General features: G+C 45.4%; 3 protein-coding genes across 3 annotated transcripts; 1 reads left to right on the forward strand and 2 right to left on the reverse strand.

The window, feature by feature from the left end:
• Nucleotides 1–12,859: 12,859 nt before the first annotated feature.
• On the reverse strand, nt 12,860–13,675 carry LOC116431496 (uncharacterized). Its single transcript, XM_031987018.2, has one exon. It carries the CDS (start codon nt 13,673–13,675, stop codon nt 12,860–12,862), a length of 816 nt encoding a protein of 271 aa, XP_031842878.2.
• A 468-nt stretch (nt 13,676–14,143) lies between these two features.
• Nucleotides 14,144–15,073, forward strand: LOC116431497 (uncharacterized). The gene is made up of 2 exons (XM_031987019.2): nt 14,144–14,503; nt 14,723–15,073. Exons 1-2 carry the CDS (start codon nt 14,144–14,146, stop codon nt 15,071–15,073), a joined length of 711 nt encoding a protein of 236 aa, XP_031842879.1.
• A 188-nt stretch (nt 15,074–15,261) lies between these two features.
• On the reverse strand, nt 15,262–16,078 carry LOC116431498 (uncharacterized). Its single transcript, XM_031987020.1, has 3 exons — nt 15,999–16,078; nt 15,707–15,927; nt 15,262–15,629 (listed from the first exon to the last, which is right to left on the reverse strand). Exons 1-3 carry the CDS (start codon nt 16,076–16,078, stop codon nt 15,262–15,264), a joined length of 669 nt encoding a protein of 222 aa, XP_031842880.1.
• Nucleotides 16,079–16,495: the final 417 nt, after the last annotated feature.

The following is a 16,495-nucleotide window of genomic DNA, read 5'->3' on the forward strand; positions in this document are numbered from 1 at the left end:
TACTTAACTCTTTGCACACGAATGTTTCTCCTTTGCATATGTTCATTAATTTATGAATTTTATCATTTTTCTGTATCAAAGTGAACGACTTTAAGGAGCGCTGATACAAATCTTCACAGGTCGATGTAAATTCTTTGAGTTTTACGAATATTGTGGGCTATTAATCGACTGCAGAGCTGAGTTTCTTTTAGACCAATCGAAGATCTATCGTCAATTTCACACCACTTTCGCGGATATCGCGAAAATCAATTTACCGGCTGTCCGCGGGAATGTCCGGACAGTTTCGTTTTGTCGCGTAGGCGTCCGAGCGTGACGACGGTGCCATCGAAACGTCTCCGGCGTGAAAAGGGACATCCCGCGGTCGAATTTGCATGGCGCACTTGGCCGAGCGTCCCGGTGAAGGGTTGCGAGGACATGCTAATTCACGGTGACCGGGATTCGCAGTCGGGAAGCTGTTTCACGGGTTGTAGAGGACATCAAAGCGCCGACAAAGCTCGCAGCTGCGTTCCACGCTCATGCTTGCATCGTTTGTGAAAAGCAGTGCTCTTTTCGACGGTGGTTGCATATTTGCCGTCTTTCAGCCACGAATATAAATCATTATCACTTAACCCTTTGAACTCTGTAGGCTCCAATATTGCACCAGTTATAATATTAAATATTTTAATGAATCTTAAAGAAACTACCCTAAAATTATTCGATTTTCCGCACAAGGAAAATAAAAGATCGAAGAAATGTTATAGCATTTCTAATTTTCAGTAGGACTACTATCAAAATTGGTAGGAGTTAATTATGGTATCGAAGTGAAACTATTTTTTAAACCATTTCAGATATCCAATGATTTTAAGGTACCAATAATCACGAAATAAGGAGCGTTGATACGAATTACATTGTCGAGTAAAATTGGAAGCAAGGAGGAAAATGGCGTGTCTATGGGGTTGAAACGCAGTGATGTAAGAGTACCGTTGAATTTCGAATGTCGAACGTCTGCTGGTTAACTAAATTCTACTTTCAGAGAACGGCGCTGGAAGTCACGGACATTTGCTGGAGAAAAGGGGCCCGTGTCCGAAGAAAGCCATTGTGGAACCGCGGAACGTCGGACGAACCGGGCAAAGACGTCGCGGCGTCGTTACCCTGCGGAACGGGAAAGAGAAAAGCCGAAGGAGAGGAGGAGAATGGAAGGAGAGCCGGGTGAACGCGCCTCTCTTCCCGCTTGCGGGCACGGGCCATCTGGCGGAACGATCTTTTATAGGATCTATCTATCCCGGTGTCCTCTCTTCAATGAAGGAGTCACTCGCGTGGAAGTTACCGGCCCTTTTGATTAATGGCCGGCCAGATAAACCGCCTCGGTCGCTCGATAACCTTGATCGAGGAAGAATCGGTGAGAATCAAAATTCAGCGACTTCCTACGACTGGAATCCTATGTTTCCTCCTCATGAATATTAGAATCATTCGCGAATGGCATTGATCCTTTGCACTCGAATTTTCACTGGAAATATTCAACGTTTGATCTAATGAGAAACATTAAGAAACAATTCTTATTTTAACGTCCCTTGTACCGATGCGCAAAGCTTAATGTTACAAATCAAACTTCCCATCGAAGCAACAAAGCATCCGAGTGCAAAGGGTTAATCATCGGTTCGCCGAGGATCGTCGTATTCCCGCCGTCCCTCGGGATCGGTCGCGCGTGCGTTTCCGTCGACGGAAGATGACAACTTGTCGCGGTTGCGAGGGGCGACGAGAAGAAAGGGGAGAAGAGTCGATGTCGCGCATGGGACAGAGAGAAAGAGAGAGGAGGAAAAAATAGCATAAATCATTGGCGGGTACCGGACCGATGAATCCCGTTGCGTTCATCCACGTGGAAGGGGCATAATCAAATTTCGGGGCCGCCATGCGAGGGGCGGCGACTCTGCGGTCGTGCACACGTTTCCTGGCTTTTCTGCTTAGAGGGAGGGTGGGACTCGGTCGAGGGCTATTATGGGGCTTGCCACGGCTTTACCCCTCGAAACTGCACCGTGCCTGCCGCCGAGGGGGTTTCTCCACGGTTGCCCGACCGTGTACCGAGCCGAGGATTGCATCCGACTCGTGATGCCTCGCCTCGCGTCACGACGCTCGCGTGTGAAACTTGCGGGTTCTTTTGCAAACTGCGGCAATGCGTTTTGTTTTTATCGTAGTTACTGTTTCTTAGTTTGTTATTCATCATTTTTATGAATGAAGCGTGCGTATGATCGATCACGCGATCCGCAGTGGTTAGAAATTAACTTCGCCATTGTCCAGCGATCGCGTGATCCTTCAATGTTAATCGCCCACGTGCTCCGCCGATAGTTTTTTGTGGAATCGGGTAAAATCGCGTCGGAACGCATCGTCGATCCGTCATTCGACGCTGACAGAAGTACAAGAAGATCTGACGAGGCGCGCAACCTCGCTCAGTCTTTTTTTTTTAATAGGATGTCGGTGAATCGATGATCCGTACAGAATACAATTATACTAATACAATTATAATACAGAAAGTATATACTTTGTATCGCTCCTTGTGAAATATCAACAGCTGTTGGCTTGAGATACGATAACGCATAAGATAAGGTAACAAATGTAATTTCAATATAGCAATTGTTAAACGATTGACCGTCCCTGATTGTCTACTGCCTTTTCAAAGTTTTCCTACAGGTTTGTCCATTCTGTTGTGTTTACTATTCAGGAGTCGACCGCCATTTCAGTTCTCGAACAGTTTTTGCGAATCTTATTCAACCATTCTCGCGTCGGCCGATGTTCGCAACGAACGCAAACCGAAACGGACAAATTTCTAGGCGAAATGCGGACATAGGTCGCTGGAACTCGTTGTTATGACGTCTGGGTTGAAAAGTAAGATGGATCGGCCGATCCATCAAGACTCGCGACAAAACGCTCGCGTTTCCTGCTCCTTCAGTCGACTTCCTGCGGCTCTTTGACCGAATTTTAAGAGAAACTGGCTAATCCTTCTCGAGATTTCACGCGAATGTCGCTCGGTACCTTTTGTATAGCGGGTGTAAGAAGAATCGGTGCGGTTTTCCGAGTTTCTTCGGATCTAATGAAAACAAACGTGACAAAGGACGCAGGATAAACTCAACTGTTCAGTTTCAACTTAGTCTCTGTAGAACGCTGTGCTGCAATCGATTTGCAATGGTGAACGATTGAACTTTCGTACAGTTCGAATGTTAGAATGAATTTCGCTTCATTGAGTTAAGCTCGATTGAACTAAACTTCTAAACTTGTAATTTTTAAGTTCTAATTTCTTCCATTTCCATGACGGATCCGTTGCATTACAGAAACTGCTCGAAAGTAGCGTTCGAAAGTACAAGTCAAATAAGAAAAAGGTTGCCGGAGTCTCCTCGTTCGCAAATATTTATCCCGCCATGGGCAAGGTCTTGTTCAAACTGCCTTCTCAAATATTCCGTACAGGTTTGTCAATGTATATAATCTCGTAGAAACTACGGTTACAAATGACAACTTGACAACGCAGTCTCACCTTTTAAATCGCCTTTATGCTACAAGATTCAGCGTTGCAATTCTTCAACATGCTACTATTCCAATATTTCAGAATTCGAATTTCCCAGCGTTCCCAACAGTAAACCCTGTCCCCACAACGAAACTCAAAAACAAAACCTATCACGTCACATTCAAGGGACCCATCCAACGTCATCGCAAGAAATTCGACCAATAATCCCAAATCCGCGATTCCCCGTTCTCTCGTTGCGTTTTGGCACTCGTAACCGGCGCGATCGCGCGCGAGAAGGTGCATAGTCGCGTGAACGTCGTCGGAACGGTGTGATCGTCGGAGAAGTGAACGACGGGCACCGGGACACGAAGAGAAAGGGAGAAGCAAAGAGACAGAAGAAGAGCAGCATGAATGGTCCCGAGCTGGTTTTGTGCGAGGATCGTTTTGACAGAAGGGCGCGCCGCTTTTAAGGGCCAGCGAGAGAAGGATCTCCGGGGGATGAAGCGGAATAGGCGGCGACGCGGCAGAGGGTGGCCTTCGAACTTCGAGTGTTACAATAAATCAACGAGAACGCGATTCCGCGCGGCTCCACCCTCGCAACCCCGGAATACCCCATAGAAGAGGCACCCGTTGGACCGTCGACCGTCCGTCTCATTGTGTTTAAAGTGGTCCCCGCTCGTATCATGCGCGTAAACAATTTATTGTCTCTCGCTTCCGTCGCGTTCGTTGCTCGGCCGATCCGGTAACTCTCGAAGCCGGTTTCCACTGAATTTCGAGTTTCTTCCCTTTGTTTTCTATGTCGTCTGGCCAGTTTACAAGATACTTAACAACGTCGCATCAAACGCATAAAACGCATCAACTGATTTTTATAGTATTCCTAGCGAAAATTAGAAATGCTGTAACATTTCCTCGATCTTTTATTTTCTTTCTTAGTACAGAATTCGGATGTGGGGAAAATCGAATAATTTTAGGGTAGTTTAAGATTCATTAAAATATTTAATATTATAACTGGTGCAATATTGGAGCCTACAGAGTTCAAAGGGTTAATTGACTATGCGCCATGCGTATTCCTGCGGCTTCGCCAGTGCAACCGATTACTAGAACGATCTATTTGTGACGAACAAGGCATTCCTGTTATTCTATCGGTTTGGTACAGTTAACGTAAATAATACTCGAATGGCAGTCACCATAGGCTGCCGAGTACCGATTGCAATGGCGGTTCGGAACTAGCTTCAGTTCCATGATATTCAGTATCCAACTAGAATATATCTACGAGTACACGCTCCATTTTTCGATTTTATTCGCAGAACCAGAGGTTTCTCCAACCAAATTCCACAATTAACCGTTAAGATCCGCCGCGCAACCAAAACCGATAAAGAGGAGCATGACTCTTGCAGGGGTTGCATCGCCGATCCCGGTTTCCCCTCGGTCCCTTCGCCCCTCCGCCAGTTATCCAGGACCTTTGGCTAGCCCGTGGCAAAAGGGCGAGGCAGCCCGACCGATTAATTCCGGACAAAGGGGCTGCGTATCGCGCGTCGAGCCCTCGAAGGCCTTCCTAAAACCCACCTCCGGCCTTTGCCGCGAAGGGCGACCCCGTCCTCCATTGCCGATCCCTCGAGCTACCTACGGCTCGCTCGACCCAATCCTGTGTAGAGGGTGGGAACCATCGCTGGTATAAAACCGGTGGTGTCCTTGCCCTGCGGACAGTCTTGTCGGTAGCTTGCACCACTCCTCAGTCAACCTTAGTGCGTCGAGTTCGAGGAGGTCGAGGCCTGCAGGTCGCAGACCATGTGTGACCCCAAAGCGACCCTGTTCTTCAGACCCTGGGACGTGGAGGCCTGCGACGAAGCAGCTACGAAGCTCAGTGCCGATGGACCGAGTGCTCTAGATAAAGAGGATTGGGAGACTGCAGGAGTTTCGTTGGAAAAGACGCGGGCAAAGTGTGCGAACGAGGCAGCACGCGAAGAGTTGGACGTCTCCGGAAGGCTGCGACGGAAGAGCGAGTCGTCGGAAGCTTCCAGCCCCGTGTCCTCGGCCGGAGAAGACGCGTCTCCGCGAGCTAGTCTGGATCTGCGTTGCGTCAGTCACGTGTATCCATGGAATATCCGGTCTTCTTCGGTTGTCTCTGGCGAGGTGTCCTCGGAACCGTCGTCTTCGGTCAACTGTTGGCCAGCCGCGTCCTCCACGCTGCCAATCGACAGTCTTCGACAGTTGTATCACCATCAGGATGCTTATGCCGCGTTGACCGACAGTCAAACGGCGATGCGCGATATCGGGCTGGCCGCCATTCAGACGTCCAGCATCGCGACCACCGGCCAACGCTTCTGCTACGATTATGCCGCGGTTCATCTCGCGCCGGGACTCTGCTCGGCTTCTATGGAGCACGTCGTGCAGATGCTCGAGAACCACGAAGCGGCGGCTAAGCATCTCAAGAAGCATCGGCCGAAGAACTTCCGCTGCGAACACTGCGACGTCGCGTTTAGCAACAAGGGACAGCTGAAGGGACACATCAGGATTCATACCGGTGAGTTTCTGTAGCTTTAAAGCTTTCCTCGCAGTTTATGTAATGTTTTTTAACACTAGAACTACCCAGCATTTAATACGATCAATATGTAATCCGTATAAAGATTGTCATTCTGACTGGTACGGTAGTTCTAGTGTTAATTGGGCGGCGTTAATTGAAGTTGGGGTGTTGGGATATTCGGGTAACGAGGCGTTGGAATTCTTTTGAGTTTTCTGTGGTACCGCGGTGTTAGGATTTTCCAGCGTTTCAAGGGTTGATTCTTCGATATTGTAATTTAGCAGTGTTTTGCCTCTCAATACTATAATCTCCCAATACCCCAGTTCCTCGATATTGCGAAAATTGAACATCGAAAAGGCGAGAAATGTAAACGAAGCGTTGCTTTCGCAAATTCCAGGCGAGAGACCGTTCAAGTGCGACGCAGCCGGTTGCGGCAAGTCGTTCACCAGGAACGAGGAATTGACCAGACACAAGAGGATCCACACAGGACTGCGTCCGCACGTTTGCCTAATCTGCGGGAAACGCTTCGGCAGGAAGGACCATTTGAAGAAACACGCGCGGACGCACGCGAATCGCGACCCGTACCGCGTGTCCGCGGCGGCTTTCAACGCGTTCGCGTTGGGACATCCGTTCCCGCCGTACGTCTACCCCATGTGATGACTCCGCGACTACCCCTGTACCATAGAAATCTATACATATATATATAAATGATATCATTCATGTGTACATACATGTATTTTTGTACATTTTATAGGGACCTGATCAATTCTATTTACACGACTATGCACTTTTGTGTACATTGTTTATTTATTGTGCCTGTGTATACGAGGATGCTGCGAGAACGTTGCCTTGATAGTGGTTCTACGTTTTATGTAGGATCGTCAGAGTATTTTCTAAAGAGAAATGTATTTTTGATAGCACTCAATTTTCATGATATACTATGAACGAGAGATAACCGGTGACTTAGTCGAGTGATACGTCCGATCCATTGTAAAATATACTCGAGATGCGTTTTGTACAAATACTGTGCGAGGATTATAATATAACGATGAATAAATTGTTATCTCTTTGAACGATACTCCTTATTTTCATTTCAAACCAACTCCGATAGTTTTCTACTATGGACTGTCTATCGATATTCGAGTGAATAATAATTTAATCTTTTGTACTCCGTAGGCTTCTCAGTCGCCAATTGATTTACAGCAAAATTATAGATTTTGACATTCAATATCAAACTTCTGGAGTGCAAAGGGTTAACATTACACTTTGATTTATTCGAGAACACTTGAAATCTCATCATCGACTATTCTGGAACAAAAATATTCTTCAGCAGTTCCAGTATTTTCAAATAATAAACACTTCTACTTCGTTATTAGAAAAATATTCCTCCTGGTCGGAGCGACTCCATTTTCCCGACAATTAAATCCAAGATGGCGCCGCGACTCCAGATGAATAGGGAATCCCCTTCGAAGGGGGATGATTCGTTGGGACGAGGGGTTGCGCCCTTTCGCGCTGCGGAAGGGACGCTTACAGCGCGTGCAAGCCTATCCCGGCCCTTATTCCACGTTTTTTTCGCGCTTTCGATCGCAATACGTTCCTGCGGTCGCATACATAAATGTTTCGGTCGATCTGGGGGTTGGCGAGGAAACCTCGAGGGGTGGTGGCCAGATTGAAGAGAAAAAAACCTCGGATTCAATTAGCTGCCAGCAGGACTGATTTTTAAATTAGATCGAGAATTAATTCAATCTGCCGACGTTTTCAAATTTACTGCTGGTTTAATAGTATCTTATTTAATTCACTTTGAATCATTTCAGTTTGCTTCTTGAATAGCTTGGGAAGTTCGAAATGTTCCTTTATATATTGATGACTGTTGAATATTTATTTGTAGAAATAAACACAGTTTGAAAAGCTAAGTGTATATTTATTAAAGCATGTAGTACGGTGCTTAAGAACTGAGAAACGGAACGTTGTTCAACGGTTGAGCGTTTGCTACGAACTGTACTCAACAATGACGAGTTCGCGAAAAATTTCAATTACCTAGGATCTAAAATCTACGGTTCAATGATCAGTCAGCAATGAGCTCCGAGTTTAATTTGAGAACTGTTTAGATAGGAAGGGACGGTCTCACAGACAATGTTTTCAATATTCTAATAGTGGAATATAATAACATCTTAATGGCAGTACTGCAATATCGTAATCCAACAATGCGCTAATGCTCCAATATCTCAATATCCTAATGTCTTAATATCCCAGCGCTTTATAGAGACTAATAAAGCATATTCCATAGGGTCAAACAGTTCCATTGGCCGACCTTGAAGCCTCCTAAAACCTACGACTCACGATAATTACTTAATCCACCAGGTAGAAAGAACTCTGACGCACCGTACAAATGTTTTCTTCGCAGGTCCTTCTACACTAGTTCACCAGCATTCGCGGACGGGGAAACCCCGACGGCTTAAGCGTTAAACAGGATTCTCACACTTGGACACGCGGATTTTCAGTGCGACGGTAGAAGGCTACCCCGCTGGGACATTCGTTCGAGCTCGTTGACGCCCCCCTACCGATCCACAGATATATGACAGCGTATCCCTATCTTTCGACTGAAACTCCCATGCAATGGACGATTGCGTACAACTTCACATGTAAGTATAAAAGTTAGTGCTGTAACGTGAATTTCTAAGGTGTATTGGAACCATCGAAACACTGAATTGAACTGAATTAAACCAATCGGGAGTAATCACGTTTATATAGAAGATGCGACTGTTTAACCCCTTGGTGTTCTATTTACTTTCGTTACTAAACTCGTGTAATATTTTACTATCGACAATTTGTAAGAGATACAAGAAAATTTTCCATTCTACTTCAGGTGGAAATTTCATTTGAAGATGATACATTGATAATAGCAAAATAGTTTGCTTTGATCCGTGGGCAATGAACAACATTGATTCCTGTTAAATTAGTTTAGAAATCTTCATCACGAGTCTCACATTGTACGGCAAGGGGTTAATTAGAATTCACTTCAGATCTAAGCTTCCTGCTGCAATTATTGTATAACACTTTACGGCCAAACAATTTTTGAAACCCAAAAAACCAATTTTTAAAGCGCCTTTAAGCGCCAACAGTAACTAAGGGATTAATTATTTATTTTGGATAAATGTGATTCTTAGGAAGATTTCTTGCAAGGAAAATTAAGGAGTTTTGAGATTCTTTGTAAGCCGCTTAAAAGATTTCATTGGATAGTTGTAATTTAACTAATGCACTGTACCCCGATTGAGATTTAATTTGTATAAAAACAGGCTCTCTGAAATTCAGGGAATATAGTGTCTCATATACGCAGTTCCAACTTTATTGGCCCGTGATTGAACGATCGCTTAAACATGGTTGGGATTACAAGGATCCTCGGCCTCCTTAATCTCGGATTATACCGGTGACCGGGACCATTTGACGCACTAATGCCCGGATTAGAGGAGGCGTACGGCAACCCCTGCCGTTTACTTCATACCTACCGCAAAACAAACGGGTTGCGAAGCTGCGCTTGATTTATAGCTTCCTGTAATTTACAATTACAGTTGTACTTCGATACCGAGGAAGTTTAACCCTTAAAGAAAGAAATTCGCAGAAGTGAAGCACAGTATTTAACTAAATTGTAAATTACAAGAACATTGATGAAAGTAAGCTGATTTTTGCTACATACGCTAGAACACTGGTTTCTTTTGTTTTGTTTCGCCATTGTTGGTATCTCAAAAGCATTGAATATCTGAAATGATCTTGAAAATAAATAGCTTCATTTGAATACTATAATGAATGTCTGAAGAAACTGAAACTAATCTATTGTTACAATTTTTATGGGAATTGCATGTTAATCGTATTAAATGCTCGGTAGTTCTAGTGTTAAGGGTTAATATTCATGTCATATGTATCGATAACATGTTTTCACTAATATAGTTCCATGTTTCGAATAGAATGTAGAAGCATAGAATAACGTCTCGTCGAGGGTGCTGTAAAATCCGATTCGAGCAACGTAATTCTGCTGCAGTTAGATAACAAATAGTTTTCAGGTGACAGAGCCAAGGGATTTCACGTGGCTGTTACTCGACAACATCGGGAACATTTCCCAAAAGAACGTATTCTAGTTCCGACGCCCCGCGGATGTTCCTACGACTTGTGACTATTAAAAGGAACGCGAGAACTCGGGGTGAACAGGAAGAACACCCGCCGGGAGGACACCGTTGCTATATTTCGTATGATGCAAAGCTTCGCGACTCGATTCTCGCATAGGATCCTTCGATTTTACCATTGCTGACACGTTCACTTCCAACTACGAGATAACTCGCAGAAGAATAATATAATATAATCGATTTATCAGTACGTTCGCAAAAGCTGCGAGTATGCACGTCGCTTCAGTGGCGTCTTGCGTCGATCAACAGTCATTTCCAGTTATTCTGCTTGATTCCAGATTTTTCTGGGGTTTCGATCTACCGAGAGACGAGGAAGCGAATGATTTCTTTAATAAACGTTTCGAATATTCGACAAACAACCGAAATTTCTCTATACTCCAGCAACTGCATTCTGACCTGCAGCCCACGGGTGCAACCCCTCGCCGGGTGGTCCTGTATATCGCGTCATTGTTGCATCTCCGGCACTCGATCCCCGTTTAAAAACCGTTTAGCCCCTAATAGCCGTCTCTCGACGCATCTAGCTGGCCCCGTAACGATTCAGGTGGCCGTCGACGATCGACGGGACGCTCGGCACACCCGGGGCGCGTTGACTTCCTGATATATGGATCAACCGTGATCGCGTCCGTCGAACTGCGCCCCCGGCTGTTTCGAAAATCGGGACGTTTTCGATTCCGGCAGCTTTCAATGGGCCTGCGCTCGATGTTCCTCGCGAGATCGGGGGCTAAATATTTTGTAAACGGGGAAGAGAGGCTCCGGGGCTGCGAAAAGGCGCTGGCTTGCTGTGCGACGTGGATTTCGTCAATGGCGCGAGGCTGCCTTCGGAAATCATTCGACTTGGCACCTATGGTGTCTTGGGCTTAAACGCTTGTAGAGACTTCTTGCCTTTGGAATATTTATGTTTTTGTCGGAGAATTGTAGGAACTAGTTTTCTTTCGTACTTGCACACTGGAACTACCGTACCAGTAAAATGACTGGTTTCGATTTTTAGCAATTATTGATATCTTCGAAGCATTGAATATTCGAAATGATTTTTAAAATAAATAGCTTCATTTCGGTACTATAATGAATGTCTCAAGAAACTGAAAATAATTTGTTGTTACAATTTTTATGGGAATTGCGTATTAATCGTATTAAGTGCTCGGTAGTTCTAGTGTTGAGAACTGCATGTTCGAACACTTCTACATCGGTTTGCGCTTGTAGTAATAAATTTGTTTCTACTCGTAACACATCAGAATAATCTAAGAATCGAGAACTACCGAGATTTTCCAAAAATGTCCACCCCAGAAAATCTGAGCTCCAATCCAAAGACGAACACGAAAGAATCATAGATCGCTCGATTCATTTATTACGGGAGCCACAATGGAATATCCAGCGACGCCCACGATCGCCCACCAAAAACCAGGAATTACACTGTTCCCCTATTTTCGGGGGTCGTCATTATAGGTGTCAACCCTGCCACGACATCTCTGAATCACGATCATCGACGTCACACGCTTCGCTGATATATCGTGCAGCATCTTCTCCTTCTATTCTCTTCCCCCGGTTTCCTTGCGCGTTTTCTCTTAATTCCTTGACACGAAAAAATGGGGCCTCGATGGGCGGGTGGCCGATGGAACGGTGAATGGGCCCGAGACCCATTGAGTCGCGCACCTGACTCCCGACTTCTGGGTCGTGAGAATCCGGGAGATCTCTTTCTTCGGGTCGCCGTTCATTCAGCGGCGAAGAAAGGAGTCACGGAAGATTTTCTTCGCGTTTTTCTGGCCGCTTTTTACGAACTGTTGCGGAGGATAATGGTCACTTGGGTCATCTGTTTGCGCCGGATCTGGAAAGTATTCGGGGCCCTACGATTTTCTATATTCGAGTGGCATTTCAAGTAATTTCTTTCGTAACGTTGGTCTACCTCTGAGAATAATCATTGTTCGATAATTCATTATAGCTACTGAATTACTGAGATGTCGAACTGTCGATCTTTGTTCACTTAACCAACATTACATTATTACAGCTAGAATTCCTAATGCAACTAGAAATCAGACAAGCCATAGGACGCCATTTAATGGCACCGGTGGAATTATCCCCTTCGTTAGCGGCGATACTGCAAACGGAATGTGTTTATGCAATCGGTCGGTAGACCAGGATAACGGTCGGTCCTCGAGATCTGTTCACCCACGAAATAGATCAATGGCCGAGCGTTAAGGTGTCCACGCCCAGAAAGGGGCGCGTTCGACACCTGTCGCGCCGTTCAGCGGGGAGTTTAAGCCCCATCGATCCTTCGGGAGCTACCTGGTCCGAGGCAAATTGCTTGAATGCTGACGGGACCCCAGGAAACTTGATCTGTCCCGACCAGATAATTAACCCTGCCACCGGGAGTGGCTGTTGTCTTCATTCTTCAGGCTTTGGCATCTGGAAGCAGGAACGTTCACACTACTTGTACCCTGGAAAACATAGCATTTCGCTTAATCCGACAGTACATATCAAGGAAATAGGAAAATCATTTTCAATAGAGTTCAATATCCGTCAAATTGACGGGTTCCGTAAATCTAGTGTTAATGACTTCTCGGACCTCGCTGCATCCAATTCAAAATGTACATGGAAAGAAGAAAGAAATATTCGGAGTTTCTTTGTTGACAATACTGTTTATTGATACTGGAGGATTATACAATGATTGAATATCGATTTATCCATGGAAAGTCAGCAGTGCACCGAATCCCTCTTCCTCTTTCCACAAGGCGGTCTGCCAGTGATCTCTTCGCTCCTCAATCTATTCCTCTTCCTCTTGCTCCTTCTTTTCTTCCTCTTCTGTTCAATTCTACCGTCATCGACCTTCTCCTCTTTCGGTTCATCGCATTTCATCATTCTACACACTCGTCTCTCGTGCTCCAGCCTCATCTGTCTGGACCAAGGCCGCGGCGTTCGGAATTCTAGATCAATGTTCTGCCCGTTCTTCGACCTCTTCGATATTTTCAGCTTGAATATATTCGGATTGTCCTCGACAGGCCTCGACAGAGGCTCAGAATCCTTGCTTCCCTCATTATCGTTCGTTTGTTCGTTGTCATCCGTGCCGTCCTTCCTAGGGAACAACGTGAACGTGCGATTTTCGGACGTTTCTTCCGACTTCACGTCGTCCTCGCTGATCTTCGGTCGCGGATCTTCGACGCAGTCGCAGGGAGGATCGAACTCTTGCTTGGGAGGCTCCTTCTGGGTTCTTATCACCAGTTTATTGTCGTTGATGATGGCTTCTATCTCTTTGTAAGGCAGTCCTCTTTCAACTATCTCTGAGTGGATCTTGCTGGTTCTGGTGTGTTCCGCCGTTTTGGAGGGTTTCGTGGGGCAACAGCTGGGTTCTCGATACTTTGGACGGGAGAGAATGGATTTTAGTGATTTTGGAGGGTGACAGCGAACTTTTGGCAGCTCCATTGGCACTTTCTCGCCGAAAGTGCAGCAGGGTGAACATGGCGGAGCCTCCTTTTTCGGGGGACACCCGCATTGGCGGGTCGCGATGATCATTTCTCGATGGTGTTCTTGATTCTAGAAGAATTAAAAAATATTGCAAAGGTATTTTACTAATATCTTGTTTAATGTATGTATCAAAAAATTATTTACTTCCGATATCCGACACTTATTTTCAGGTTATCGAAGGTACCGTTCACTCGAGATAAGCAGGTTTCCTTTGTCAAAGCAAACTGATCGACTTCAAGACTCAGTCATTCTAAGATTAATCATTCCTGAAGGGGAGGGGAGGGTTCTGGTTCGGCATATTGAAGTTTCCTTTTGTTCTCTTAGGTTACCAGAAAGGATGACATGGTGGATCGGTCTGAATACTCTCAGCAACCAACAAAATCGATTCGATTTTCCACCGATTAACCCCTCTTTCCTCGATAAAATGGACTTAAGAACAATCCTCTAAATTCCAAGTTCCATTCTCTCAATTTCCTTTATGTTAATAAACACCCTTCTCATCTGAATTTTTCCAAAATGTGTTCGAACGCGTACGAATGTCCAGCGATGCCAGTCGCGCCGTGCCCGCCAGCCTGCCCTCCCGCGAAGAAATCGAACGATCCCGAGTCAAAATACTACAGGGAAATAGGGACAGCTATGGCAGGCAATCAACTGATCATTCGAATGGAGAGGGAGAAAGGTAAATCGAAGAAATCCGGGGACTGGAGTCCTCCTTGCGACTGCGACGTGGTCGAGATCCAGAGACCCACGAGCAAAGAAGGGCCGAAGATACTGAAAGGTCCGGGGAACAATCGAATTCTCTTCAGGGTGCAATCGAAAACGCAAGTTGGGAAGAAGGAGGACCACGGACACAACCCTCAAGGGATTTATTATGAAGTAAGCTTCTTTGTTTATTCATTTCTCTATTTACTCTGTCACGCAAATGGCTATTATCCCCGCAATTGAGTAAATGGTCTTTTACTTACGCATTTCGATCGAAGTTGTTATACTGTGGAAATAATCGCTTTGAAAAATTAATGATTCCATTGTGTACTTAGTTAATTAATGAGAATTAATATTGCAGGAACGTTGTAGATGTCGATCAATTTTTTCCAGGTTGGCCAATGCAAAGAGGATCGCGACAAAGAAGACAGGTGCAGAACGTTCACTATTTACCCTGTTCTGGACTCTCCAGGCTCACAGGAAGTGCATACGGATCGTATCACCGAAGGAAACGAGAGTGTATTTATGGTGAGAGTGAAAAAGAAACCGGGTGTCGTCGAAGAACCGAAGAAACACATCGAATTGGAACTTAGAACGCCGAAACCGCCTACTCAGGCCCCTGAAACGCTGCAACCGGTGGTGCAGCAGCGTGCCGCGAGGGCCGACAAGATGGCGGATGCGAGCAGAATTTCGATACAGGAAACAACAAAGAAAATTGCCCAGAAAAAGAAGAAGAAAAGATGATTTCTTGGAAAAAAGGAATTTTCATGCAACCAGACACTGTTTAATGAAGTGAATATTGAAAAAAAATGGTTTAAAACAAATTTCTTTTAAAAAATCGTAGGTCCCGAGTTCTATGGAAACAGTAGGTACAGTAATAGGTCTAATTTCACAAGATTGTAATTTTTATTCGTTGTTGATGATTAATTAGTTTAAGTTTGAGGTAAAGTTGTGTATACAGGCATTCGAGGTTCGTTCTTCGGTTCGATGCTGAAATCATGCGCCGTTTTTCGCTCGGAATTGTGTCTGGCATTGAAATCTCTGATGGCCAGCTTCGTAGCGTTCAAGTCTGTAGTGTCATCGAGAATTTGGACAATTTTTTGGACTGTCGAGTACTCCATTACCACCGCTGACTTAGCTTCGTTGGCAGTCTGCGAGGCCTCCGACATTCTGGCAGTGTCCTCCGACATTCTGGTATTGTCCTCGGAAATTCCAGCATTGTTCTCGATTTCCCAGCTATCCATCGTATCCCTGGAAGATAATCGATCAACTGATTTCGCGATTTCTTGGAGTAGCTTCTGAAGTAATTTTAGAATCAACTTTACAAGGAAACCGCAGGATCAGAGCTGAGCGATTTGTTTCTAAACCAGTTCGAGCTCGATCTCGCCTTCTGCTTCGAGCTCCTCCTGCTCTTGATGTCGCGATGCATCATGGAGCTCGATTTCTCACGATTATTCCCATTCCCGTTTTCGCTCGCATTCTCCGGCTTCGTTTTCTCCGATTTCTTCGTCGCCTTTGCGCTGGTGCTTTTCATCTTAGAGAAGGCGTGGCCGGCGGGATCTCTCCTGAAACAGCAGCGGTGACTGCGATACTGCCACCTATTAAGTTCGAAGAAGAATATTAATAATTACATTAAGGTCAGAGAATGATTATTTCCATGGACAGCTACCACAAAGCACAGGTCGTCACCGTCGAACTGAACATGAAGAAGCAGTTCAACACCGTCAGAACGATCAACGGTTCTAACATGATCACGCGGTTCCTTTTCGACAGAGATTGGTTAGGACTGGCTTTGCAAATTTGGAAATGTCAGATGATAGCAGAAATCAGCGTTCGGTTGGCAAATGACGAGCGACGACCCTTGCGACACAGACGTCGCGCGACGAACTAATTCCTCTGTCTAAAGACCTAATTTCCAATTAATTGGACATTAAAATATTCTGCAATCTTCAGTCACGCATTTCCACTGCACATTTCACGCAATTATTCGTAAGAAACGCGCGAAATGACTGGCTGCTGATCAGCCAAGCTGTCGACAGGGACAGTCAGACCCCGCAGAGATGCGATGCCTTCTCTCGACAGGGGTTCCTCAGGGCGCTGTTTAGAGGAGAGGCAGGCCAACAAAGCCACCGGTAACCGCAACGTAATATAAAAACGGAATCTCGA

The sequence above is a fragment of the Nomia melanderi genome, chromosome 13, assembly GCF_051020985.1.
Source record: "Nomia melanderi isolate GNS246 chromosome 13, iyNomMela1, whole genome shotgun sequence".
NCBI lineage: Eukaryota > Metazoa > Arthropoda > Insecta > Hymenoptera > Halictidae > Nomia > Nomia melanderi.

Excerpts from the sequence above, each read along its gene's own strand:
- LOC116431497 (XM_031987019.2), top strand. The coding sequence starts at position 14,144 with ATGTGTTCGAACGCGTACGAATGTCCAGCGATGCCAGTCGCGCCGTGC. Across the intron at positions 14,504-14,722 it reads CTCAAGGGATTTATTATGAA|GTTGGCCAATGCAAAGAGGA; the intron begins GTAAGCTTCTTT and ends AATTTTTTCCAG.
- LOC116431496 (XM_031987018.2), bottom strand. The coding sequence starts at position 13,675 with ATGATCATCGCGACCCGCCAATGCGGGTGTCCCCCGAAAAAGGAGGCT.
- LOC116431498 (XM_031987020.1), bottom strand. The coding sequence starts at position 16,078 with ATGTTAGAACCGTTGATCGTTCTGACGGTGTTGAACTGCTTCTTCATG. Across the intron at positions 15,928-15,998 it reads GTGACGACCTGTGCTTTGTG|GTGGCAGTATCGCAGTCACC; the intron begins GTAGCTGTCCAT and ends CGAACTTAATAG. Across the intron at positions 15,630-15,706 it reads GAAGCAGAAGGCGAGATCGA|AGAAGCTACTCCAAGAAATC; the intron begins GCTCGAACTGGT and ends TAAAATTACTTC.